The sequence below is a fragment of the Trichoderma aggressivum genome (assembly GCF_033847375.1).
Source record: "Trichoderma aggressivum f. europaeum strain CBS 100526 chromosome Unknown scaffold_022, whole genome shotgun sequence".
Lineage (NCBI taxonomy): Eukaryota > Fungi > Ascomycota > Sordariomycetes > Hypocreales > Hypocreaceae > Trichoderma > Trichoderma aggressivum.
In genome coordinates, this window is record NW_026946388.1 from 266279 (window position 1) to 291508 (window position 25230).

Consider the following 25230-nt stretch of genomic DNA (forward strand, 5'->3'; position numbering starts at 1 on the left):
AAGCTCGAGACTCAAGTAGCAGAGAGCGAGAAATGAATCCGGGGTTTATACAGTGGCTTTCAGCCCGAAGGAAATGGCCATCCGTTTCTGGTTACCATCAAAGACACGGAAACTTCACACCGCCAGAAACACACTGTTGGGCCAGGGTTTATTGGGGAGCCTTTGGCCTGGTAACCAATGGGAGGCAATGGAAGGATTCGAGGCGGCACATGTCTTACTTTTGCGAGCTCAAACTATCACTGGCTGCCAAGCTCTTGGGAATCAGCGAATCCGGGATACTGGGAATGATTAGCTAATGGCAGTGACAGACTCTCCCCGCAAAAAAAAAGGAAAAAAAGGATAGCCGGACTCGCAATGCCGCCATCACCACTGGGCAAAAGCTGGTCCCATGTTGAGGACTGGCAGCTAACATCAATAGCAGCTACTACTCGAACAAGCTGCCCGCGGATCTTGTCGAGTTGCGCGAAATTGCGCTCTATTTTGCAACGGCGGGCGCGACGGCCCCTAGCAAAGAATCCAAGTCAGGGGAATCAAATTGCAAGTCACAATCATAGCTACTCATCAACCTGCAACAGTCTGGCGTAGACCTTGATGCCTCCTCGCCTGGTCACGCCCATGGTCATGTCCCGGACAATGCGCAAGTCTTCCGCCACCGTGTCGTGCAACTCCAGGTTGAACCGACGGGCGAAATGGGCAACTGTGAGGAACAATTCCAGGTAGGCAAGACTGGAGAGTCGAGTTGAGTCCGTTAGTCAGCGCGGAGTTTCATGCAACCAGGGTTTGTGAATCAAGACAAGGGCTTAGTGTAAGGTAGGCGGGTATTGCATACTTGATGCCAATGCAACCTCTGGTCCCTCGGTTAAATGTAACCAGATATCTCTTGAGGTTGTCTCCTCTCTCCGCCGCCTCGATCCATCTCTCGGGGCGGAATGTGGCCGGTTCTGGAAAGATGGACGCGTTGCCGTGGATAAAGTATGTGCAACTGCTGACGGGGGTCTTTTTTCGGATTGTAGGTTAGACGGTGAGGGACGAAAAAAGAGGGGAATTGCTAGGGATTCGTCACTCACTCCCGGGGGAATTGTGTATTCCTTGTACTGCAGAGCTTCTGTCGGGGCTACCCGTGGAAGGCGGGCAGTTATTCCATAAGCCAACCGCAAGCATTCGTTGATAAAGGCACTCTGGCGGTAAGTAAATCGTGAGCCCCATGTCATATCCATTTTGAAGCCCTTTGGGGATATGCTGTGTAACATACCAAATATGGCAACTGTTCCAGCTCGGCCCATGTCGGCCTGCTGTCCAGCGTAGGCATCGCCTGCTTGAGCTCTGCTTGCAGTGTCTCGCGCACTCTGTCGTCGTTTGCCAGGTAAAAAGAAGCGGCGGTTAGCACTCGCGCGGTGGTTTCCGTGCCGGCACCGAGGAGGCCAAATGTCTCGTCTCTCAGCCGATTGTAGGACCTCTCCTTTGCCGGAATACTTGGGTCCGCCAAAGTGGCCACCATTGTCTTTCGCTTTCCCACGTACGACTCATTTTTTCCATACTCCAAGAAGGCTTCGAGAAACTCGAAGAGCTTTGCCTTGCCCGGCATGATCTTTGCCATCATTCGCGGAGAAAGGGCGCTCATTGCGTACACCAGCCAGGGAACAAAGCGGGAGATGTGTGTGAACTCTATGGCGTTCTCAGCAGCATTGCGGACGTCACCGCGGAAGTTTTCGTCCTCAATAAAGTCCCAATCTGTACCGCAGCAGTATGCCGTGATGATGTCGGATGACAGCGCTGAGAAGGCATCGTCAAGGGATACGATGGCCTGGTTAACTCGGGCCACCTCCAAGCGCGTCATGAGCTTCTGCACCCGCTGGTTGATGGAGTCGGACAGTTCCGCGACAGAGCGTCGAGAAAAGAAGTCTTTGAGAATGCCTCGTCGGAAGCGATGCTCATCGTGGCCCACGGCCGCCACCATGCAGCCGGGCAAGGCATATGTAGGGACGTATTTTGGATCCTTGTCTCGCCTCCGGCTGCCCGAGGCGTAGATTTCGTCGTAAAAGTCCGGATCAATAACATGAACTTCTCTTGGGTTGATGCGCACTATGGGACCTGTTTATCATCCCAAGGCAAGGCTTGTTAGTGTGCTCGGTTGCTCAAGGGAAGTTGCCCGAGGCGCCTCACCATATTGTTTGTGCATCTTCTCAATCTCAAACAAGAACTTGCCGGGACGAATGATGTTGTAATAAAACTCGTATAGGTGCGTGCATGCCGTCAGCTTAGGGCCGGGGATATGAGACAGTGGATGAAAATAGAGGCGATATACGGTCCTCAGACTAAGATACACGCCGATGCCAGCAAGGGCGATCCAGAGGCGAGGCACACCCTCCATGATGATGATGGTGCTGCTGCTGTTGGCAATGCCAAGTTAGAGCAAACATCAAGCGGCACTACGGCATTGATAATGGTAAAATCAGGCTGGCGAATCATGCTGGCAGATCAGGCTGGCGAATGAGGCAATGAATACGAGTGCATGTCAAGTGCAGACATGTGGCTAGAGGCCAATAATCTGCACCTAAAGCAGTAGTTTAAAGCACGAGGCGACGAGACCCTCCGCAATGACGCTCGTAATTATGATAGAAAGCGCAGAAGGAGCACTAAGCTGCGTCGACAGCGGCTTGCGAGCAAACCGGGATCCTTTTAAAGATAGTCAGAAGCCAATCATGGTGTTCCGCGTGGATGTGATATCCAGTCCGCCCGACGTTAGACCCCCACGAACAGCAACCAACAGCATACATCACGTAAAACCGACATGAAATCAGGATTCTGGTACCCATTGAACAAAAGCATACATGGGACGATGGCCGAGGCTGACCAATGGAACAAAGAAGAAGAGCCAACTCGCTTCTGCGACCCCCGGCGTAGGTGAGCTGATAACCGTGGGGCCTGTACGGAAGCACCATTCCAATTATAACTGGGAACAGTCCCGCTTGCCAAGATAGCGGTGATAGAAAAGAAGAGATATATAAGTGGCAGTATTCACTTCCAATCAAACGGTAGAAGAGAGATTCAAGCACAAGCAGGCACACATTTATTTCACATTCCTTACTCCGTACAGTGAGGGCGTACCTGAAAGTAATTAAAGCAAGATGCCTAAGCTGGAAGATGGTGGCTACCCTTCTTGGCCTGCAGAAGGCGACTCATATGGGGCTGTTGGGCAGGGTGACATTGACATCACCAACGTCGCCTTGTGTCACGTCTGTAGGATGAGCGTCTGCTGGCAGGACATGAAGATGTGCGTCGGGTGTGCTGCTGGAGTGCAGAGACCCCTCCCCATCAAGTTTCTGAGACAGCTGAGAGAGGAGCTCGCAAAGAGCGACACAACCGTCGTTCTGCGGTGGCTTGACGGGAGGGGAAAGATTGTGCACCACGGACAGGTGGAGCGCGCACCAGCAAACGGTGACAAATCACACAGGGCGGACATGTGTGAGATGCTCTCTCTGTATGTGCTGAAGAACGGTTGGGCCGATTGGGCGTTGGATTTCGCAATCAAGGAGCTGCGCGGGAAGCCGGTGGAGAAGGGACTAGCAGGCGGGTATAAGCGCAGCCGGCCGATCGAGGATGACCGCGGTCCCATAGCGGGTTGGTGCTCTTGCGGCAATCAGAAGCTAGAGTCGTCTGGCCAGGCACAATCCCTGTCCATCGAAGTCGCCATTGGGGCGTTGACGAAGCGACCCAAGTCAGCGAGACAGCAGAAGCCGAGCGCACTGACTCGACAAGCCGGCATCAAGAAACAGTCCAAGCCGGTAAGGAAACAACCCATCGTATCGACTCGACAGCTCAGATCATCGACAAAGCTGCTTGAAGCATCAAACGCAGCCCAAGCCCAAGCCCAAGTCGCCGCAGCAAATGACCCTTCCAAGGAAAAGGCGGTCCGCTCGCGCGCTCCCACCGGAGCGGAGATGGAGCTGGCCTACGAGCGCACCTTGTGGACGGGCGCGACGCCTCAGATCTTTGCCGACGCAATGTGGCTGGCCGGACCTGGCCTTCGCCATATCGAAAAGGAGAGCGGCCAAGCGAGTAAGGAGGTTCCAAAGGGCGCGCGCGGCTCCGTCGAAACCATGATGCTGCATTACTTCTTCATGAACAACCACATCAACACGCTGACCGACGGACTGGAGCTGACGGTGCTCGGAGCCTACCTCACCGCCCTGGACCATGGAAACGTTCGAGACAGCGATTTCACGCCATTCGCCGCCGACATTGCGCGCCATGGAAGCTTGGGCCGGTGGGCGGTCGCCATCACGGAGCTCGTGATCCGATGGCCAACGATCCTGGACTGGCACGCCGGGTGTGTGTCGAGCCTGGGGTTGGTTCGGGGCCTGACGCTACGTGCCTGGGTCTTTGCCGCGCATTGGGACGTCCTGATGCACTACGAACTGGCCAGCGGCCACGATTGGGAGGAGAAGCTGCCATCCTGGCTCTACGTCGCAGCTGCGCTTGGCCACGACGCGGGCGATCTGTGTGCCGATACGCGGATGGGATGCGCCGACAACGCCTACTTCGCCGTGGGGGCCACGTCTGGATATGAGGGTGTGGCCGCCTGCATGGACATTGTGTGCGACGCCCTCGAGGCGGTTGTGCTCCGAGACACGCGCGGCGCCATCGACGTCGGCGCTGTTGCCGGCGCCGCTTGTGCAACGTTTGAGCGGACCGGCGGCGATCTGTGTGCGTGCTCCAATGAGGCTTCGTCGAGGTCGTGCGAGGCCCATTCCGTGCTGGCATCCATCTGCGGCGACCGCCGAATCACCGCCGACGACGCCGCGAGCCTCATCGGCATCCGCGACGGCATCAGATCGCGCTGCCAAGAGCTGCCCCGGTTCCGCGCCCGAGACATGGCGCATCTCAACCACGAGGATCGCGAGAAGGCGTACGGGCACTGTTTCGCGGCCATGGCGACGGGCGGCAGCGGTGCGAAACAGGCGCACACACGCCTACAAGTTGCGTACTCGAGCGCTGCGCAGTCGTTGTGCGGCCAGTTGCGACGAACAGCAGCAGATCTTCGAGCGCTGATTGGCGCCGATGCGCTGAATCTGAGCAACGACTGTATGTGTGGGGGAGAGTGCAGCATGTGGTGAAGTTTGACGTTGAAGTTGAAGATTTGGGGTTCAAGGTTCAAGGTTGTCAGATGCAAGTTGTTCATCTCCAGGGCCCTGTGGCGGGAGCTTGCACGTTTGCAGCTAGGGCAGGCGGCTGATCGACGCCACCAAGGCGGACTGAGGATAGTGTCACGATTAACGAGTTCCTTGTATAAATGAGCGCCTGTACATAGGGAGCATACGTGTAGTTTTTGTTTCTATTTTTGTTTAAAAATTCATCTCTAGTAACCCATGCTGTGAGAGTGCCGGAGCCATCTGAATATTGAATACGGACTACCTTTCGGCGCCGGTGTCGTGTCTGCACGGAAGATGCGGGCTGATCAGGGGTTACAGCTAATGGTTAACCCACGAGTCGGGAGGTGAACGACAATGCTGCATAAGTCGCCAACTTACATCTACATCTATTTTATATATGACTAGAGACTAAGCTAAAAAGTTCAAGGTCATAGTTTCAAATTACCTGCCAACTTCTTATAAAAGCCTCCCACTGACACTCTGAATTCTGCTACTAGCGGCATTCTCGGTTCCGAGTACCTGAATCTTACTGACATTGACTCTAAATGCATATCCAAAACCTATCATTTCTTAATTTCATTTAATTTCTAGATTATACATGTCTATGGGCAATTCTGTAAATAAAGTTCAATTCTTTGGAAATGCCCCGATCGCTTACGGCTGAGAAATCGTCCCTCATTACCACAGAATATCAAATCATGGTGAGTTGATCATCCAAATAGCTTAGGTCGACGGCAGAAGGCTCAATACCAGCGTTTGCAGCATTTCGGTCGATGAAAGCTGCCAGCCACTTTGGATTTTCGTCCGCTATTGAATCGTCAACGACACATCTTCCACACAGGAGCTTGTTCAGTCGAAACTCACCTAGCCAATGTCCGGCTTTTGGCACATATACCGTCTTGACAGAAACTGCCGTCGGTCCCCATAGGCTCTGATTAATTTCATCAGACACCCCACTGGCTTCTCCCCAGAGCACATTCACGGGCACCTGAATAGGGGTTTCTCTAAGCGGCTTGAAATACTCCATCTCGCGCCAGATATTTCCGTTGAGGAACTCGGTCATGGCGCGCAGATATCCTGGCTTTCCCAAAGATGCGGCGTAACGCTCGACGTGATCGGGGGATATGAGAGCGCCGGCCGCATAGGCGCTATGCCAGAAATACCAATTGAGAAATTCCTTCTCGCGTCCGCGGATGAGGAATTCGGCTGCTTCAGGGACGGTAAAGAGGGCCAGGTGCCAGTGACCGTAGAGGTTCCTCGAAGGATCTGGGTTTTGGAAAACTTCATGTCCGTACGCCGGGAGGGCGTATTCTCCAACGCTCAAGGACGCCACGCGATCCGCGTACTTCCATGCGAGCACAGATCCCACGGAAGCACCTTTGTCGTAACCGAATACGGCCACTTTCTCGATACGCAAGAAGTCCAACAGTGCGATAATAGCTTCTGCGGCCGATGCGGAAGTATAGTTGCCCGATTCACTCAGGGTTGACTGGCCCATGCCAGGCAGGTCGGGGGCGATGACTGTATATTTGGACGAAAGCAGTGGGCCTACTTTGTGCCACATGAGCTGCATCATGTTAGTTTTGTGATTCTTTTACACCAATTGAAAGCAAAAGCGAAGGCGGGAAAAGGCAGCTGGACGTACAGAATGTTGCGGACATCCGTGTAATAGCAGAACGGCTGGGCCTGTGCCATCATAGCGGGCGAAAAGGCTTGTGTCGGCCGTCTTGACTCGAATGGAACGCCATTCGTCAAAGGGCAGAGCCACGTTTTGTGTAGACATTGTGAGAATTGTTATCTGTTATCTTATAACTAGATGTAACTATGGATTGAAGATTTTTCTCTCAAGGAAAGGCTTTCGCATCTTATATACATGTTTTGTTTTGTTTTGTTTTTTTGCGATGATTCAATTGACAATATGTCTATACAAGTTGTAGTAGACCCGAATCTTGAGCGCTACAGCTAGGTAAAAATTGGTGGCGCGGAACTTTGGCTAGCCCAGGATGGGATGATGTTGCGCAGTTCGGATCCGAGATTCAAGTGTCTCGTTTTTTCCTTCTGCTTAGCAATCCAATTACCCAAGCATCTACACAGCTTCCACCATGGTCCCAGGCGTCCTCGGAACCGAGTCTGCTCGCAGGCGACAATTCTCCAGCTGCGACTACTGTCGTAAATCGCGTATCGCATGCGACGCGTCTCAATTACAAAGGCACCAGCAAACGACGTCCGGCAGTCCCGACGCTGGTTCGTCGTCATCGCGAGTTCAGTGCACAAACTGTTCGAAGAGAGCTCTGCTGTGCACCTACGAGGTGAGTCTAATCCTTCGCTTGCTAATCACCGAGTTGCCATTCTGATGATGACGATGATTCATCCTAGTGGATTCGGGACCGTGGAAACAGGGATGCAGATGCCAACAGGCCAAGAACTCGCCAGCTCTCTCGTCGTTTGGCAACCGGTCGTTCTAGAAGAGCGGCCACGAGGGCACACGTAGCCAATAGCCCAGAACCTTCTGAAGAGATACAACATGATGTAGTAGGGCTAGCTGCAACGGTAGAGGCTGATGACCATTCCCAGTATGTCCAGACTCTTAACTCTCGGCTGCTGATTATTCACATTCTTATGCTCGGCTTGATAGGATCATACACAGTTCTGAACTATCCCGGCAAACCGAGGCCAGGGTACTGCATGACCATCTATGGACAGTTTTCACTCTGATATTTGAGCCTGTTCTTACTCTCTGGACCGGCCCGGATTGCAGCCCCTATGTGGTGCCTGATCATGTAAGTTGCCTTCTCTGTTCCATAATTAATTCACATTCCACATACTAATTGTGGAAATAGATGTCCAGTCTCACAATGCTGCAGCTAGCTGTTTCCCTTGATTGGGCCAATTGCACCTGCAACACCGATGGCCATGTTCCACACCGTCATCACTGCCCGAGAGGCGATCGCGCCGTCCAACTAGCATTAATCTCATCAGTACATGCGTTCTCTTTCCGCTGGTTACCATTGGTCACGGATACTGCAACCGATAGCCAGCAGCTTTTGTTGCTCGGCGATCGCCTCTGGAACAATGCCAAATCCAGGATCATGGCCGTTTTTGACAAACTCAGCTATCAAACAGCCTTGGCTTTGTATTTGTTCGGATTAACCCCAATTTCCAAGGGAGCTTCTGTGGATGTCGAGAATGCCCACAGCGCTGGCGAGGTCAGCATCGATATGGCGCTTCGTCAAATTCACAGATTAAGAGTAAAACGACGCGATCTCAGGTTTTCCGGTACTGGCCTCTCAGTTGGCAGAAGCGATGGAGAAACCCCCATTAATCACAACTCCGTAAACGAAGATTTTATCCACGCCGAGAATATGATGTACTGGGCTGGTGTGGTGTTTGATACCTCTTCGTCTATGACCAGAGGATGTCCTTCTATTCTCTGCAGTGGCGTGTTTGGATTTGAGGAAGAGCCAGTCTTCCGCCTCATGAAAGCTCGAGTTCAACTATTCCACGAAAGTACAGAGTCATGGAGACAGAACGGATTTGTTCCAACAAGTCAGGCTACACTATATATTGTTCACCGGGCGTCCACCTGGAAAGGATACACCTGGAAAATAATCGGAGCTTTGCGAGAAGCTATAAATCACGGCTACGGAGAAGCTGTCATAACAAGGCTGCAAACACTCATTGCTGAGGCTCTGAATCGCTTCGATAGAACGTTCAAACCCCTCCTTGCAGCCTGTGAGAAGCATATTCTATTTTTCAGTAAAGATGCTCGATTGTGTTATTGTGAGTATAGCAGCCTATAATGGGAGCAAGAGTTTCTAAGCTAACATGTAGTAGACCTTCTTCAAATGCACTATTATATGGGACTATTACTTCTATGCAGCCTAGCTGTATCTATGGAACGCACGGATATGGTTCCAATGTTCGACGCTGTTCGTCGCGACTCTGTTCACGCCATTTTCAGCACAATCAGCTTTGGTCTCAGCTGTCAGGTACCTCTTAGCCAAGACGGGACCCGACACACCCGCAAACTCTCCTCATTGATCAGCTTAGATCCTTATCCACACCATATTCTCGCATCATTGCAGCTGGCTACTCATGTTTTGCTCATCTATCTGAAGCGAGATGAGATAACGCAAGACGCGTTCGATAACTTTTGTCGAATCGTGTTTGATGCGCTCGATGAGCTTCCCCAGTGCTTGCAGTCAGTACAGAGAGTGAAGAAGCTCTTGCATGAGACACTGAGTACCGGTGGTCATCATCTTGATACAGTGCGTGAGCCGGCTGCGAGCGTTTTGAGTACCTCGAGTAGACAGCCCCATCAGCAAAGAACCCGTAACGACCGCCAAACAAATAACGAAACAATGGGTTCTGAGGAGTCAAGTGATGTCATCACCGGTACAAATCAATTGGCTTCTTCTTTTAGCAAGATTGACGAAGCAGGACTTGGCTGTTTAGCAGAAACACTCTTCGCTGGGCCTTCAGTTGTGCTTAGTACGAGATCTTAGATATGAGAACTGCGGAGTGGAATAAAAACAAGTTTGTTTATCGTATGGGCTGATAATTCTATGACTTCCGTTTACAAACAATTACTAATGCTATTTTTTCACTTATTTTATAGCGAGATTAAGATATGCGATGATACACACCTAAGATACTATCTCAGCCGGACTTCCACTGCCGATAATACTGTATTTATCACATAAAGGACCTTTGACTCCGCATTAAGGTAGGAGTTCCGCAGCCAAAATTATTATGGTATCAGAAATCTAGGACGGAGAATTGGTGATTCAATGATTCCGATCAGTTGCACACCAATCAAGCAACGCTTTTGATTCGATAGAAGCCTATTAGCGCTGCACAGATGTTACTCCAGCAAAATGACCGGAGACGAAAAGAAACAACACTTAATAGAAGTCTGTAAGAATTGTTAGAGTAAACAAGTATCCTATCAAACAAGCGTGTACTATTGGCTCGAAATTTCTTCCTATTTAAGTTAACAGTGCTGTTGTCTACGACTGGGGAATGAAACTAATCTCATATCTGACTCGTAGCACGATAACATAGTCTCCAACTACTATTCTACGCTTACACGTACTTTTGTTTCTCATGAATCCTATCCCTATGCGCTAAGAAGCTACATGGAATTTAAGAATGGCCATCAAATAACATCACGTCACTGGCGCAAAACCAGCAAATGATTGAGGTTTATCTCAATTGGGCTACCCCGCAGCGCGTGCCGCTCCGCCCGTCTGAAGGATCACCACGTTATGATCTGGATAAGAGATTGAGTCCCTCGAAAGCAAGAGCTATTTTATCGAGAATGTAATTTATTCTCTCTAAAAGTTCTTCGTTATCCAGGACCGCAAAGAGATATTAGACTATATCGTATCTCATATTTGCTTTCCACAGCAACTCAGACAGTCACCCATCATGTCTGGTCATTATAGCCACAATGGGTATGAATGCCATATTCTCAGCAGGAAGCAAGACTTGGTGTGATTAAATGAGTTCTCATGTTTTATTTAGGTATCTACAGCCAAGTAATGGAGCTGGAGGTGTATATGGCCAATATGACGACAACAGACGTGGGTCGTCATCCCAGCTGAGTTCTCACTCGCAGAGTAGCACCGGAGGTCGACAGCGCAAAGGACTTGTCAGTGGCCTCGTGAGGGGTGTGGCTGCCGGTATTGGGCTCGCCTCTGAAAGTTACCATAATCATCAAGAGAAGAAAAAGGCAAAAGCATCAGCGGCCGCTACCTCCGGGGAAAGCTCGACAGCAGGGGAAAGCTCCAGGGCAATGTACAATGATGAAGCGCATCCAGAAAGTTCGTCAAAGGGATTTTCACATGAGCACGATGACGACGACTCTTCTGAGAGTGAAGAGAATTTCGGCCCAATACATGTTGATCAAAAGACGTCACGAGACTTAGAAGAGGCACAATGGGAACTTGATGCCGCGCAGCAACAATTGGAACCACCACCTGATTATGCTACTGTGATGGAGCAAGACCTTGACGTCCAAGCCATGGCAGATGGTTTCGTTCGAAGACATACGTTGCCGTCAAACCAACAGGTTCAGCAACAGGGATTACCCATGCCGGTTATCATCCCACAACGGCGACCAGGGGAGCGGGCCCGCGGATTCATCCAAGCCTACGCACCGCTGCTCCAAAATGTGGGAATTGACCAGGCGACTTTTATTGACTTTATCAAGCAGCTGAATTTGGCGACGGCGCCATCGCCATGGATCTACGCTATTAATGTGGCAGCTATCGCTGTCCAGAATGTACCTGAGCCCATCACCATTGCCGTTTCTATTGCCGCTCAGGTCACCACTCAAGTTGGTCTTCAAGCGCACAGCCGGTCTAAAACCAATACCTTTTTAAACAAAATGAATGCCGAATTCTTTCGACCACTTGGGCTCGTAGCTGTCCTCATGACATGGAAGCCAAGCCGGGCTGGTGAGATTGTCACGCAATCCAGGTTTGATGAAACACTGGAGCAAGCTACGCAGAATGCTTCAGGTCCTCGACCTGGAATGGGCGGCGGCATTAGCAACAAGATGCAAGCTTCACACGGGACAACAAACTTTGAGTGGCCCGAGTCAGCGCCGCTGGTGTTTCCGACTCTGGACAAGCTTGCCGACTCTGCTGAGGGTAGGCAGGCGGTTGAAGAGGCTGGGAAGAAACAGCCAAACGGTATGAAGCGTAGCATGATATTCGCAATGGAGTATATGGATAAAAGGTCCCAGGCTCAGTGGGCGAATATGCATCCGGAGAGTCGTCTCGCTCAATTAAACGTCAAGCCTGAGTTCCATTCACGTTACGCGGATCCGAACCATCCAGCTAGTAGCGGCAGTCTCTTGGCTTTACTAACAGGCGGTGCTGTTGGTGGCAGAGTCAGCGATCGGAAGCAGGCCAGACGTGATCGGAAGGCCGCTAGACGTGACCGTAGGTCAGAGAGAAGAGAGCAGCGCGGTCCGACAATCCTAAACACCGTTGGACCAGGAGCTCTGATCCGGGGCATCAGGAAAATTATGCATGAGGTTCGTCCAACTTTCCACCTAACCCCCAGTACCATTTATGTTACGGCATACTTGCAAGTTCATGATCTTTCAAATATACAAATAGACTAACGGCTTGGCGAAGGATGTTTTATACCTCATGATTGCGAACTTACCGTCCCCTGAGGAAATGGCAGCAGCACAGCAATTCTTACAAGTACACCCTGTACAAGGCTGATTCACGGAGGTATATACATTGGCCACATATTACATAGTTTAAAGCGCTTTAAATTTACATTATTGTTATTTTCGCTTTAATCTGTGTCTTGCTCCATCAGTCGTGAAGCCATGGATTCATCAAATATGTAGCCAGGGCAGAACAAGACAAGGCAATTCGACACCACGCATGGCCAATATGCACAACAGTCTTATGTTTTGCTCAGCAATAGCTAGCTGCATTCACAATGCGTTCTCTGCAGCGGGTGTCTATTATACTGTAATAATAACCTTGAAAGCCTTGTACTATGGTCGGCGACATAGCTAGACTGTAACTTTGGAATTAATCTGTGATTACGTAGCATGTGGCCTCATTATAATGAAATACATCTCTAAGGGATACTTTAAGTGCGATTTCAAATGGAATATATTGTGTCTGTTGTTGACTAGACTAGTGCATATACGATGTCTATGCGTTTGCGTGAACAGCTCCATTAGTGTCGCCTCACTCAGTCATGCCAATGGGGTCATCTCCAGGCTCTTCGTACGATCTTCTCGGCTTAGAGCCTCGAGTTCTTTCGTCAATGATGTTGGTCTTATCAATAGCCTCCTTATCATCCTGAGCTGCGCCAAATTAACATATGCTCCGTAGTTGTAGACAACAAGATAATAGCTAAAAAAGAAATGAGAAAGGAGGATACCTACCCAATTGCTGATCAGTGTCTGCTGATGATGCTTGAATCGGATCTTCAATTGGAGCACCATCACTTTGCACGGGAATTGACTCATTCCCGCCCGTTACATACGAGTTATCTTGGACTTGTCCCTCTGGAACATTGTCTATTTGCTGCGATGTGTATTCAGACATGGCGTATATTGATGTACTCCAGACGTAAGAAAATTCGGTGTAAAGAAATCAATGTCAGTTGGCTCGGATCGACTATATTTCACGCATACCAGTTGAAAAACATAGTCATATTTATAGTTGTAGCATTGATGTAGGTTGAGTGTCATGACATCACTTGATGTAGATTCATATATGAACATATAACTACCGCTGACGTTGAGAATGAGAACTTTCTAGATTCGCGCCATTGTGGCTTTCAATTTTGATGGCTGTGAAAGCTAATTTCCATCGAATTTCTCGATCTGGATGCATAATCAATGTGTCATGGACAAAGTAAATGGATCGGTATTCACGGATGAGGATTCATGACGGCTTGAGCGTGGCTTCCGCCATGCCCCAACAGGTCTATATATCGAAACTGCATGAACTTTTCCATATCTAAGTTTGGTCCAATATTTCCTTCTTGGTCTTCTTTTCTGTGTTGGCATGTGATTCCGTTCTTGATAGAAAAATGTTGATTTACAAATAAGACTTCTGGAAACAAGTGGCAATATTAGTATTATATCGCCCTGGAAAGAAATACATGACGATTTTGCATAACAGAAGAGACGCATTATGAACAATCCGAGCGTCATACTACACCTATGACAATTTGAAAAGACTTGGATACAAAAAGAAAGAGCAATGATATGGAAGCACGAGTGACCGACCGTTCAATATCTAGCTACTCTCTTAATAACGTGTAAATGTACAAGTATTATCGTTTGCCTCTAGATATAGAAAGCCGTGGCAATGAATATGTTGGCATATTAATATTGTATAATTTTGCGATAAGTTGTTCATGACGGCGATGGCCTCACTTGCGGCGGACTCATTCATCAAAATATCCACCAATAAATATAGTGCGAGCAACATCATAGGGAACTGACAATGCTTTATATGGGAATTACAGCCTTTTACGGACCTCGAAAAGAACAGTCTGCCTATCTAGCTTCATTCCCCACGTCATAAGACATTTTCATGCGCGCTTCTTTCCGCCCATCATCGATTCAACTGTACCCCCCACAGCCCCCTTTGCGGTGAATTGCTCACCAATCATTCCCTCTTTGTCGAAAGGGCCTCCTATTTTTTGGGCCATCCCCCCGACAGCACCCTCCTCTACAATACGCGAGAGCGACGAATAAGTATCACAGTCGGTATCAAAAGAGAGGGGAATTCTGTGTAATCATTGCCAACATACCTGTAAAATGTTGACCAATGGCACCTTCCTTGTCAAACATCTTGGGCTTTGTTTCATTAGCACCCAATTTAGATGTGGTGTCTGAAGCTAGACCCGGATTTTGTTGAGGCTTGGATGACATGGTTGTTTGGTTTCTTTCTGATGCTGCGCAAGTTGGTTTCAACTAGAAAGAAAATGTGATTAGAAACTTTTGAGAGTTACTCGATAAATAGGTGCGTTTGAAACTATTCTAAGTATACCGAGCCGAATCTTATATATAATATTAGTTTGTTGTCATATTAATGTTGAAACAGCGAAGCTCGATGGCGCAAAGCCATGATTCATAAATGACGCACGAGTCCGGCTGAACTTGAAGAGCCATTCTCAATGATGACGCTCGTTACTTCTGCTATAAACTTAACCTGTTGATTGCGGTGCGGTCGATGACGCTTACATTGATCATCTCATTGAAACGATATTTCATGGAATTATCGCTAGTCAATGGTATTTCTCAGTCACATGATATCATCTCAGTGTCAACTAACACGTCGCAAATAACATTGCATTTCCCTGGTATATTCATTACCGTCGTACCGAAAGTCCAGTCCCTCGACTTTTCCGTATAATATACCAAGAATGATTGATGCCATTCTGAGCTCATTGTGCAAGGATAACATCAAGTAATTTATGATTCCTGCCTACACGTTCGTCAAAGTAATTGACTAAGTGATCATTGTGGCTACAGTGTGACGAATACAAGCCTGAACTTGTCAACTCTAGTTATCTCATTAACAGATCCATGTATGGTTGGGTTAACTTTGACTATCGCTGTTAAGCTAGCGTTTTAATTTCTACGTTATTGCTTGCCACATATTGCAAGTGTCAGGTCCTAAGTCTTAGTAGCCTGTAATGGAAAGCCGTACTGCTACATTGATTGAACGAACGTTCGTGCTAAATATCGAACCACCAGCAATGTGCTGCGATTCATCAGCAGTTTCTATCTTATATCTATATCCAAGTACAAGTTCCGTTGAATGTAATCGGGTAAAAGATATACCCGCTAGTCTGTTACTGAGGTATTTTGACAACAAACCGGCCGACAATGTCACCGCGCTTCACTCGTTCGAACAGCTCTCCCGTTTTCGAAAACTCAAATACTTCAACTTTTGGGACCACCTCTTTCTTGCTAGCTGAGATGAGCAAGTCTTTGAGCTGTTTTTCAGACCCTACATGGCAAGCTTTAATAACCAAACCTGTGAACTCACATTAGCATGGCGCTTCTCGTCTACCACACCCTTTTCCTATTAGTATTACTTACCCTTATATTCGAGCTCAGTAGGAGACATTGGGAGGCGATAATCCATTCTGGTAATACCGGCACAGACCATCGTTCCAGTAAATTTCAGATACTTCAGTGCCTGGTCAAAGGCTTCAGTTGCTGCTGGGACAACTATAGCCACGTCGGCACCTTTGCCATTTGTCAATTCCATCACCCTTTTGATAACATCCTCCGTCTTGAAGTCGATAAAGGCGTCTGCTCCAAGTTCGAGGCTGAGTTTTTGCTTAGCCGATCCGGTGTCGATTGCTATTATGTTTAACCGCTTGTGGATCTTCATGTTAGAGGCAAGTTGAAGTCCCAAGTGCCCTAAACCGCCTCCTGATCCAGAGATCACCAAAGTGTCACCATCCGCAAGAGCATCGTCAGATAGGGATAAGGCCCCGACCATGGTGATGCCACCGCAGAGAAACGGGGCGGCGTGGAATGATGATAATTCATCTGGAATAGGCATCAAGTAATCGGCATTTGCGACAACATACTGCTGCATAGTTCCTGGTCTATCAGTGCCGGTATTGAGTTGGTTTATGCACCAGTTATCAAGACCTGCTTCGCAATTGTAACATTGGCCGCACACACTGTAAATCCATCCAAGGCCAACTCTCTGACCAAGAAGAGTATCCGCAGCGCCGGGACCAAGCTGCACAACTTGGCCGATTCCTTCATGACAGGGAACTTCGTCGTAATGGGGGTTGTTTCCCGTATATACGTAAATATCTGAATAGCTGAGGTTCACCAAAAGGCAATATCCAGTCAGTTATCTATATTGAGTATAGTATGAAAGAGCAGATTGATCATGACTCGGTACTTGATTTGTTCTCATGACACACACTCACCAGATTCCCGAGCATTCCATCTTCAGTAAGACTTCATTTTTCCCAGGCTGCGGAACAGGATAGTCATAGCGGATGTCTATCCGTGCATTTGAACCAGGATTCTTGATAAGAGCCGCTGTTTGGACGCTAGGGATTTGTGCGGTCATTTTGGAAATGCCTCTGCAATATTAAAGTACTGATTTGGTGGATGAACTATAGTGATGATTTAGAAGTAAAGCAACACGACTGTTCATTTAAACAAATGCACCTTATTATGAATCATGGTAGACAACATCTATTAATAAGGAGCTGCCAGGATATCCTCGTTGCACTACTCATAAGCAACACGTTTCTAATCAATTCGGAAGCGAGAATTTCGGTCGGTGGGCCGACCGTACCAAGTGCTGGCTGGGTAATTCACCGGATCCGGACAACGATGATAGTGGAAGAGGGTTTGACCGTGATGAGAATTTCGGATCCGAGAGCGACCGCACCATGTGCAGGGCTGGTGCTTACGGCGGGCAACCTGGCATTATGCTTAAGCTACTAAGCCCCTACGCCCAGTTTTAGTGAGCTCATTCCTTCAGCTGTGGTTTACAAATGCAGAAACGAGATGGGACGTTTGTTAACTTCCCGTAACTTGGTTGCTGTTTTGCTCCTTAGGTGGACTAATCATGCACGTATTCTTATGATGACATGTACCGAAAAATCCTGCAATACAGACTAAAGAATGCTCACTTATTACCACTTCTCTCGAATGAGGTAGTTGAGTCGTCTTCTTAGGCAGACTAGAAAATATGACAAGATATAACCTCACAAACATAAACAAGAAGGATTTCTGAAGTTCACAGAAGGGGCCCAAAATGAACAGCTCTCAGCAATAGAATGCGATTGATGAGGGAATATGCAATGAAATGAATCGCTCACGACCAAAGTAGGTGGCTGGCAACTATTCACCTGAGGTCAACTTGAAGCAAGGAGTAGATCTCAGGACGCAGGTTCATGTGACGCTAGTCGCGGAAATAGACCGTGAATTAGTCACGGCCATAGTAGGTGGCTGAAATATGTCTACAGCATTGGGTAGGAATGGTTCCATTACTGTGGAGTTTGAATCGATGGTAAGGATAGTTGGTTATGAGTTGTGAGGATGTCAACTTGCTTGATAAGCTAATTTACGCGCTGTTTGCGTTTCTGGGAACGCCAAATGGACTTCATATGACAAACTTGTACAAGCTGGAATTAAAAATCAAGGAAACTAAATGGCTCACAGAAGCATTAGGATATAAAGAGCCAAATAGCCCGAATCAGATACCTATCCATATCATATACGTCTTTCTTTGTTCTAATCGTATCTCATAATTTCGGAATCTCTATTTCAGTGTGATACTCGACACGATACTTTCTCCCATCAGAATAACAAAAATGGCTTTAAGAATTGCGGTGGCTGGTGCTACTGGAGATTTGGGAGTTCCCATTGTAAATGCTCTCCTAGCAGCAGGCTACCATGTGACAGCCCTTACACGGGGGGGCAGCAATAACGCCTCAAAACTCCCAACCAATTCCAATTTATCCATCACTGAGGTTGACTACTCGTCAGTGCAATCTCTGACAGCTGCTCTCAGAGACCACATAGCCGTCATCTCTACTCTTACTTCTACAGTCGTTGGCGACCAATATCCTCTTATCGACGGTGCTATTGCAGCTGGGGTGACGAGATTCATCCCTTCAGAATTTGGCAGCGATGTCACTCATCCTCTACGCAACGCATTACCTGTGTTTGAAGGCAAAGTCAAGACTCACGAGTATCTCAAGGCCGCTGCGGCTAAGAATCCGGGCTTCACTTACACGGTGATTTGCACCGGAGCCTTCTTGGACTGGGGTCTTCATGGCTTTCTTGTAAATGTTCCTGAGCATACTGCCACTATTTACAATGGCGGCAACATCCCATGCTCGGCTACCAATCTCGATACAATTGGAAAAGCTATCGTCGGAGTTATTCAGCACCTCCCTGAGACAGCTAACCGTCCAGTCTATATTCAGGATACTGTCTTTACTCAAAACTCATTGATTCAGTACGCTCAAGAGAAGGACGGTATTCCATGGAAGCTCACGCATAAATCTACTGAGAAAATGTTTACCAATTCATTTGCGGAAGTGGAAAAGGGAAACAAGGACTGGTCGGTCCTGCAGGATTTTGTTTTTAGCGCTTGTTTTGGAGAGGGATATGGGAGTGATTTCTCCCATCTCTTAGATAACGAGCTTCTAGGAGTGAAGGGCTTGACAGACGCCGAGGTTAGGGCACTTGTAGAGAGCCTGTTGTAATACATGTCAGTCAAATTCAGTATGTGGGTGGAGGGGAAATTGGTTGGTCTATTTCTAGTTGAACGTGTCTATGAAAAGATTAATAGAGGTTACCCCAGTATTATTCATATGTAGCTATTGGGAAAGACTCCGGATGATGAAAATACTCATATTCATCTTAACAAGGCATGTGCGCGGATGCCTGGAAGCTTTTAAATGCTAAATGTCGCCAACCTGATAATTGGTCAAGAGTCTACCTTCTGAAGACTTTGAGACTGGTCTCTTCGAAAGTGTCGGAAATTACAACCATATGCTTCTCAAAACATCGAACTACTATAGTGTTTAATCAATTTTCAGCAATTCATTCGTAAATACAATAAACTTTGTTCTATGTAACTAAGCTGCAGGGCGGGTAAATCTCATGAAAAAGTTCGTGACAAGAGTTGTAGCCGAGATGTGGGTTGGCAAGTCGCCAGCAGCTATTTGAGAAAAGTTGATATCAGGCGAGGCCCAGTCATGCTCTAAACACCGGAAATGTTAGTTAAGGGGACTTATATAGGCAACTTGGAAAGCATGGATCGGATCATACTCTGGTCATCGGTCTTGTAATGCTCCATAACAGCGTCTTGGCCATTGCAAGTCCAGGTGAGGTGATGCACATCGTTGTCAAACAAATCCTCTTGCTGATATTGCGCATCACATTGGTTCCTCTCAGCCCACCGGCTAAGCCTGTATTTTTTTTTTTTCAAGTATTAGCAACCAGCTGAGGCTGGGTTACGAGATTAGAGGTGGCAACTCACCAGTTGGGAATGGATGGCTCGATGCCACCTTCGCCCTCACCACCATCATATTTTACATCAGTGTCCGCGCCTCCGTGGATCTCGAGGATTGGCACAGGCACGCGGGCCGGCTGACAGTCGAGATAATTTGCGTCGTTATTGGTGTAGAAGGAGCCAGACCCAGGCGCAAAAGCAGCAAACTCGCCACCGACAGTAGCATTGCAGGCAATAGTGTCTACGAAGCCTCCGCCGATGGACAAGCCAGTAGCATAGATTCGAGCACTGTCAATACAGAAATTCTGTCTCAAGTCGGCCAGCATGTCCCAAACAAATTGCAGGTCTTGTTCGACTGTTGCTTCAGAATAGTTGGCTCCAGCCCAAGCATCGCCTAGCCCATTTGGATACACCATGATCTTGTCGCTTGTAAATTGCTCAGAATCGAAACCGGTGTCTGCCTCGAAGAAGAGGCCAACGCTGCTGGAGCCATGAAAGCCTAGGATAGTTGGATACTGATTATTCTCATCGTAGCTTGAGGGTACATGGATCCAATAGCTACGGTTATCGCTGCCCGATTGAACATCGCGGGTTTGAGGAATCCCGGTGAATAAGTGACTCTTGCCACAGCCAGACGTATCACCGCCAGTGTACGGCGTATCGGCCGATACACAGGCAGCGGATAGCGCGAGAATACTAAGTATTGTAGCCTTCACCATTGTGGGTGTGTAGATTCCTAACTCGATTGTGGTGATGGGCCGGGCGCTCTACTTCATATATAAACGCACCCATCGCCCTCGCTTCTATCTACCCAGCCTTTGAGGTAATTTTCGGTTCCATCAATACCGGGGGAATTTCCACGTGTCAGGCACAGAGTTCCAACGAGTATACGAGCTACCGAACTAGGCGGATAGAATCCTCATTCAAAGCACCAATTAGGAAGGTATTGGGTTTTCACGAGGCCATCACCGTTCCACGCGCGTTAATCATGCTTTGTAATTTAGACATGGCTGAGACATCTTTTGGCAAATCACCTGCGGCGAATCACGATGTACTGAATTTTCCAGGCTACCACCTAACACAAGGTTCAACCGATTCAAGAAAGTGTTTTTTTTTTCTCAATCAATAGCATTTAATATGTCAAAGTTTATATAATCTTGGGCGGAGTCTTGGCTTTTCCCGTCCAACATTTCGGCTTTTTTCACCGCCACTTGTTTCATATAAATCGAATCACTCGGCGCAATCAGTAGCCCTTTGATTAGCCCGATCACGAAGATATCACAAACGTTTCTTACTCTTATTCGAAAGCATGTGACGTTGAGGCCAATACACGCGCTCTCTGGCCCAGATATGATGTGCAGTATCAGCACATCTTGGACTGTATGCCTGGTTGACTGCACACCATCGCGTGTCGAAGTCATTACAACCGTGTTTGTATTAGGATAACATGCGTATACAGGAGATTTAAATCTCATATTATTCGAGGAGCTAGATTGCTAAGACAATATCTGTAACTACAGATTGAATCCTGTAAGCACCCGTGGCGCCTATGCGTTGGTAATTGTGCAACGCATCATTTACCTCCACTTATTATCCCAGCCAGCCTGCTCAATGACGAAGGCAATAGCAAGCTCAGAAAACCGAGCCATGTGCTGAGACAAAGTTAGCAGATTTGTCCGAATAAGCAGACAAGGAACACCAACCTCAAGGGAGAAAACTCCAGCGTCGTCATCAATGTGCATTGTGTCCTTTTCCGTATGGATATAAGGATCATAGTCGCCGACAGAAGGGTTGCCCTCGGACGCAAAAGCAGCAGGATACCCGAGTTGCGTATAAGACATGTAGTCCGAACCAGCACCACTAACCTCGTTAGCCACGTCGTCATACAAAAAGCGAAGAGCACCAGGAGATCGGGTAGTTCTCAACTTACCTAGGCAGCGTAAAGACGTTGGCAGGGATGGAAATATACTCCTTAGCCAAGTCGGCGGCCCAAGTCGTTAATGGGGCGTCTGCTTCAGTCTCGATGAACCCGATGGACTCAGTCGCGTTTCGGGCAATAAATGCAGTCATGTCCTTGGTGGCGCGTTAATAAAACTTTGATGTAATAACTGACGACAGTGGGATCCAAAATACTCACAAACTCCATCATGGCACCAATACGAGCCCCAGACTCTTTCTTATATCTCGCAACGGCCTGGCTACCCAAGAGCCCGCCCTCCTCGGCGGCGTACCAGTGGAATTCAACAGGTCCATTAACCGGAATGAACCCGCTCTCTGCCAGAACGCGGAAAGCTTCGAGGATGCTTACCGTGCCAGAGCAGTCGTCATCGGCGCCTGGGGAGGGGAGCAGCGGGAACAGATAATTCATAGAGTCTTGGTGCGCGCCGAGAATGGTCAGTGGCAGTGAGAAGTTTCGCACTTTGGGCTCAAAGCGAGCAATGATGGATGATTGAGGGAAAGGATGGGTAAAGAATTCGAGAGAAATGTGGGTGTGGAATGGTGCGTTTTTGATGATCTAGCAACATCGACATTAGTATGGAGAGCCAGATTGGTATCAACACGTTTAGACTGAAGTCTACGGGCAAATTATACCTCGGCAATGTGGTTATAAAGCCATTGCGAGCTTTCCTCACCAGTGACGCTACCAAAATATCGCGTATAATAGCCCGTCATATGTTCAAGAACATCGTGCATCTTCTCAGTAGATACCCGGGGCAGCAATGACTTGACAAGGCGCTGATGCGAAAGTTTGGGCAAATCTACACGAGAAAGTTAGCAACATTGAATAATCGTCAACTAATTGCGTAGGCAGCGCATCCATCCGACTTACGGGCTTCACCAGCGAGCGCATGGACTTGCTCTTTGTAAAACTCTTCATGGTCAGTAATATCGGTAAACTTCTTGTCCTTGCGCTTTAGGCGCAGTTTGTCACCCTCCGTCATCCATTGGGCGCTTGGCTCTCCAAACACGTGAAGGAGACGTGGTTGAGCCAGCTGTTCAGCAGCCTCGGGATGAAGCGAAACGAACGCGTCAACGGGATCTGGATGCTTCTCCAAGGCGGCGAGAATAGCTGGATCAATTTGGTGGTGCTTGGTTGAAGCGGTGAGATGGATTTGCGCGTCTTGGGACGCGGAACAAGCGGCGAAGAAGCTCGCGCTCAAGAGCAGCGAGCTCGTGCAGATCGACTTCAGCATTGCGGTAGAAGAGTCGTCTCAGTACTTGCTGAAACTCGGGAGAGACGGTGTACGAAGGTGTCAATGTACAGTAAGAGCGTCTCACCGTCAAAATATTGTGAGAGCTCAAGTTGAAGCTATATGGATGAGTCTGAATCTGTGAACCTGACACCATCTCAGACCCCACTTCCCACGGCGGAGTTGATCCTACCAGGCTAACTAACCCCGGGTTCTGTACCCCAAGATAAGAGCCGTCGAACAATAAAGAAGTTGTACGTATTCGCCGGAGCCTAAAGAAACATGTAATGAGGAGTAGAACAAAGGCTACAATTCTATCTATGGATTGCACGTGTTGCGCTTGATAGGTAATATGGCGTTACTGTTTTACTTACCCGAGATCGTATATTGTGTTCTTTCCATTGTGATGATAAGCTGGATGACGGAAAAGAGCCGGAGCCGGCGTCATAGTTCTCGGCTGTAGATGAAATCATCTGTTTCGAAGCCACGAGCTTTGAAGGTGTTATTTAGAATTATAACTTTTGGTAACTCTGTAACTAAAATATGATTTCGTACGCGATGTTGTGCTTGTCTCTTATGCTAGATATCGTTCATTGCAAGTGCACGTACATATTCCTGTCAAGTGTAGCCAAATATGCTTCCATAACAGACATCACATTCATCCCAGTGATGCACCATTCAGTACGTTTGATAACAGTGCGCTCACGCATCTCAAGTTTATGACTTATGACTGCCTACGCATATCCGCCATCCCTCATGTTGTTAGCCCTTATATCGACGGGCTCCCACGAATGCATGTATCCTTGCATCCGGCGATTCTGATCGTAGCTTTCTCTTCTGTCAGATATCGTCTGCGTGATGACAGTGGATACTGGAATGACGTGTCTTTCGTCGCCGCGAGGCCATTCATGTAGTTGTTGTTGCGAGGATGATGTCGAAACTTTTGGAAGCTTATATTGATCCTGTTCTTGGTCGCTATTCATAGGCATTTCTTTTCCTTCGTTTGTGATGTATCCTCTTGACCTTGAAGACGAATATCTCGAGCGCAGAAATGACATGGATCGAATTGAAGAGTATAGCCTGCTCTGGGAGAATATTTTCAGCCACCAAGCGTATATACCTGGGGTACAGCTGACAATGATGGTTCCAAAAGTATCGATATATCTATGAGAGATTAGCATAATGCATTTATAACTGAAATTCACAATACTATTATGGACTTACGCGGTGATGGACACATTCGCCCCGTTCCAAGTCGGATCCTTGGAACTTTTGAAGACGACAATTCTATAAGCGAGTCCAACCGAGCTTGTAACAATAATACTAACCATTAAGCCCGTTGTTAGAATTCGGCCCATTGTTCTGCTCAAAAATGACGGGGAGAAGTCTGGGACATACGAGAAGCCAATGAGAAACACGATGATAAGACCGTGTTTCTTTTTCTTATCCATCTTCAAGTTGGAGATGATGGGAAATGGCAGGACAAAGATGGCTATATCAACCACCAAGATGCAAACGCCCACAGCTACAGTCACTGGAGCGCCTGTAGCACATCTGGCCATGAGTTCGCTATTCCAAACATCGTGTCCGTGGGGAACGCAGAGCACAGCAAAGAGTCCTGCATGAGTGATTGAGCCCATAGAGAGCAAGATGAGGAGCACGAAACAAGCATTACGAACCCATCGAAGGCTTCCAAAGATGCGGAGGAAAAATGCCAGGATAGATGCCTTTGCAAGCCAATTGCCTGCAGCACCAAAGAACTGAGATACAACATGCCTCTACAAACGCGGTCATTGTTAGCATCTCCTGTATTACTCTATTTCGATGAATACATACCTTTAGAACCCATGGTGTAATGACGCTCACAGGTAGATCCCATGCATGTTTTCCTAGCCCTCTTCCAAAATCTTATGATGGAGAGTATGAAAGTAAGCGCTGCATTCATGATACCAAGGACAAGATAGAAAGATAGACAATGTGACCAGCTTGACTTACTAGCCGTGAGTAGTCCCCAGTAGACGAGCACAGCTATCTCTGCTCCCAAGCAAAAGCCTGAGAGTTATTGTTAGCAAATATTGTTTGCGTAATAGTAGTTTGACTGATGAATGAACAACTTTATTCTTACAATCGTCAAGGAACAGGCGCCCGACGTTTTTGCAACTCGCATAGATACGAACTGCAACAAAGATGATACTAAGTGAAATGATGACTGCGCCGATGGATAGATTGACGGTTTCCAACGACTGGCCACCTACGAAGTTTGGTGGCCCTCCATCTGGGTTTGGGGATAGTGGTAGCTTTGAAAAGTCAATATCTCCTTGTGGCGTAGCCATTCTGGCAGAACTTTGACAAAGAAATTAACACCCCAGTGTTGCT

At 47.9% G+C, this 25230-nt stretch overlaps 12 protein-coding genes across 12 annotated transcripts; 4 read left to right on the forward strand and 8 right to left on the reverse strand.

Annotated features, from left to right (window-relative positions):
- Positions 1-554: 554 nt before the first annotated feature.
- Triagg1_5916 (uncharacterized protein) lies at positions 555-2371 on the reverse strand (the record flags this gene model as incomplete). The annotated part of the gene is made up of 5 exons (XM_062900482.1): positions 555-726; positions 830-996; positions 1068-1178; positions 1253-2082; positions 2164-2371. 5 exons carry the CDS (start codon positions 2369-2371, stop codon positions 555-557), a joined length of 1488 nt encoding a protein of 495 aa, XP_062755117.1.
- A 757-nt stretch (positions 2372-3128) lies between these two features.
- On the forward strand, positions 3129-5117 carry Triagg1_5917 (uncharacterized protein; the record flags this gene model as incomplete). The annotated part of the gene is made up of 1 exon (XM_062900483.1): positions 3129-5117. One exon carries the CDS (start codon positions 3129-3131, stop codon positions 5115-5117), a length of 1989 nt encoding a protein of 662 aa, XP_062755118.1.
- Positions 5118-5844: 727 nt separating this feature from the next.
- Positions 5845-6936, reverse strand: Triagg1_5918 (uncharacterized protein; the record flags this gene model as incomplete). The annotated part of the gene is made up of 3 exons (XM_062900485.1): positions 5845-5960; positions 6018-6720; positions 6799-6936. 3 exons carry the CDS (start codon positions 6934-6936, stop codon positions 5845-5847), a joined length of 957 nt encoding a protein of 318 aa, XP_062755119.1.
- Positions 6937-7255: 319 nt separating this feature from the next.
- Positions 7256-9658, forward strand: Triagg1_5919 (uncharacterized protein; the record flags this gene model as incomplete). Its single annotated transcript, XM_062900486.1, has 5 exons — positions 7256-7462; positions 7530-7726; positions 7801-7933; positions 7994-8933; positions 8988-9658. The coding sequence occupies 5 exons, from the start codon at positions 7256-7258 to the stop codon at positions 9656-9658; spliced, it is 2148 nt and encodes a 715-aa protein (XP_062755120.1).
- A 925-nt stretch (positions 9659-10583) lies between these two features.
- On the forward strand, positions 10584-12288 carry Triagg1_5920 (uncharacterized protein; the record flags this gene model as incomplete). The annotated part of the gene is made up of 2 exons (XM_062900487.1): positions 10584-10609; positions 10680-12288. 2 exons carry the CDS (start codon positions 10584-10586, stop codon positions 12286-12288), a joined length of 1635 nt encoding a protein of 544 aa, XP_062755121.1.
- Positions 12289-12877: 589 nt separating this feature from the next.
- Triagg1_5921 (uncharacterized protein) lies at positions 12878-13240 on the reverse strand (the record flags this gene model as incomplete). Its single annotated transcript, XM_062900488.1, has 2 exons — positions 12878-12996; positions 13078-13240. 2 exons carry the CDS (start codon positions 13238-13240, stop codon positions 12878-12880), a joined length of 282 nt encoding a protein of 93 aa, XP_062755122.1.
- A 997-nt stretch (positions 13241-14237) lies between these two features.
- Triagg1_5922 (uncharacterized protein) lies at positions 14238-14580 on the reverse strand (the record flags this gene model as incomplete). The annotated part of the gene is made up of 2 exons (XM_062900489.1): positions 14238-14377; positions 14460-14580. 2 exons carry the CDS (start codon positions 14578-14580, stop codon positions 14238-14240), a joined length of 261 nt encoding a protein of 86 aa, XP_062755123.1.
- Positions 14581-15506: 926 nt separating this feature from the next.
- Positions 15507-16756, reverse strand: Triagg1_5923 (uncharacterized protein; the record flags this gene model as incomplete). Its single annotated transcript, XM_062900490.1, has 3 exons — positions 15507-15691; positions 15757-16499; positions 16611-16756. The coding sequence occupies 3 exons, from the start codon at positions 16754-16756 to the stop codon at positions 15507-15509; spliced, it is 1074 nt and encodes a 357-aa protein (XP_062755124.1).
- Positions 16757-18011: 1255 nt separating this feature from the next.
- On the forward strand, positions 18012-18911 carry Triagg1_5924 (uncharacterized protein; the record flags this gene model as incomplete). Its single annotated transcript, XM_062900491.1, has 1 exon — positions 18012-18911. One exon carries the CDS (start codon positions 18012-18014, stop codon positions 18909-18911), a length of 900 nt encoding a protein of 299 aa, XP_062755125.1.
- A 375-nt stretch (positions 18912-19286) lies between these two features.
- Positions 19287-20382, reverse strand: Triagg1_5925 (CAZyme family CE1; the record flags this gene model as incomplete). The annotated part of the gene is made up of 3 exons (XM_062900492.1): positions 19287-19411; positions 19480-19619; positions 19691-20382. The coding sequence occupies 3 exons, from the start codon at positions 20380-20382 to the stop codon at positions 19287-19289; spliced, it is 957 nt and encodes a 318-aa protein (XP_062755126.1).
- Positions 20383-21240: 858 nt separating this feature from the next.
- Positions 21241-22857, reverse strand: Triagg1_5926 (uncharacterized protein; the record flags this gene model as incomplete). The annotated part of the gene is made up of 6 exons (XM_062900493.1): positions 21241-21315; positions 21367-21523; positions 21594-21736; positions 21801-22178; positions 22256-22422; positions 22494-22857. 6 exons carry the CDS (start codon positions 22855-22857, stop codon positions 21241-21243), a joined length of 1284 nt encoding a protein of 427 aa, XP_062755127.1.
- Positions 22858-23588: 731 nt separating this feature from the next.
- Triagg1_5927 (uncharacterized protein) lies at positions 23589-25187 on the reverse strand (the record flags this gene model as incomplete). The annotated part of the gene is made up of 6 exons (XM_062900494.1): positions 23589-24018; positions 24079-24141; positions 24253-24632; positions 24691-24761; positions 24850-24906; positions 24980-25187. The coding sequence occupies 6 exons, from the start codon at positions 25185-25187 to the stop codon at positions 23589-23591; spliced, it is 1209 nt and encodes a 402-aa protein (XP_062755128.1).
- Positions 25188-25230: the final 43 nt, after the last annotated feature.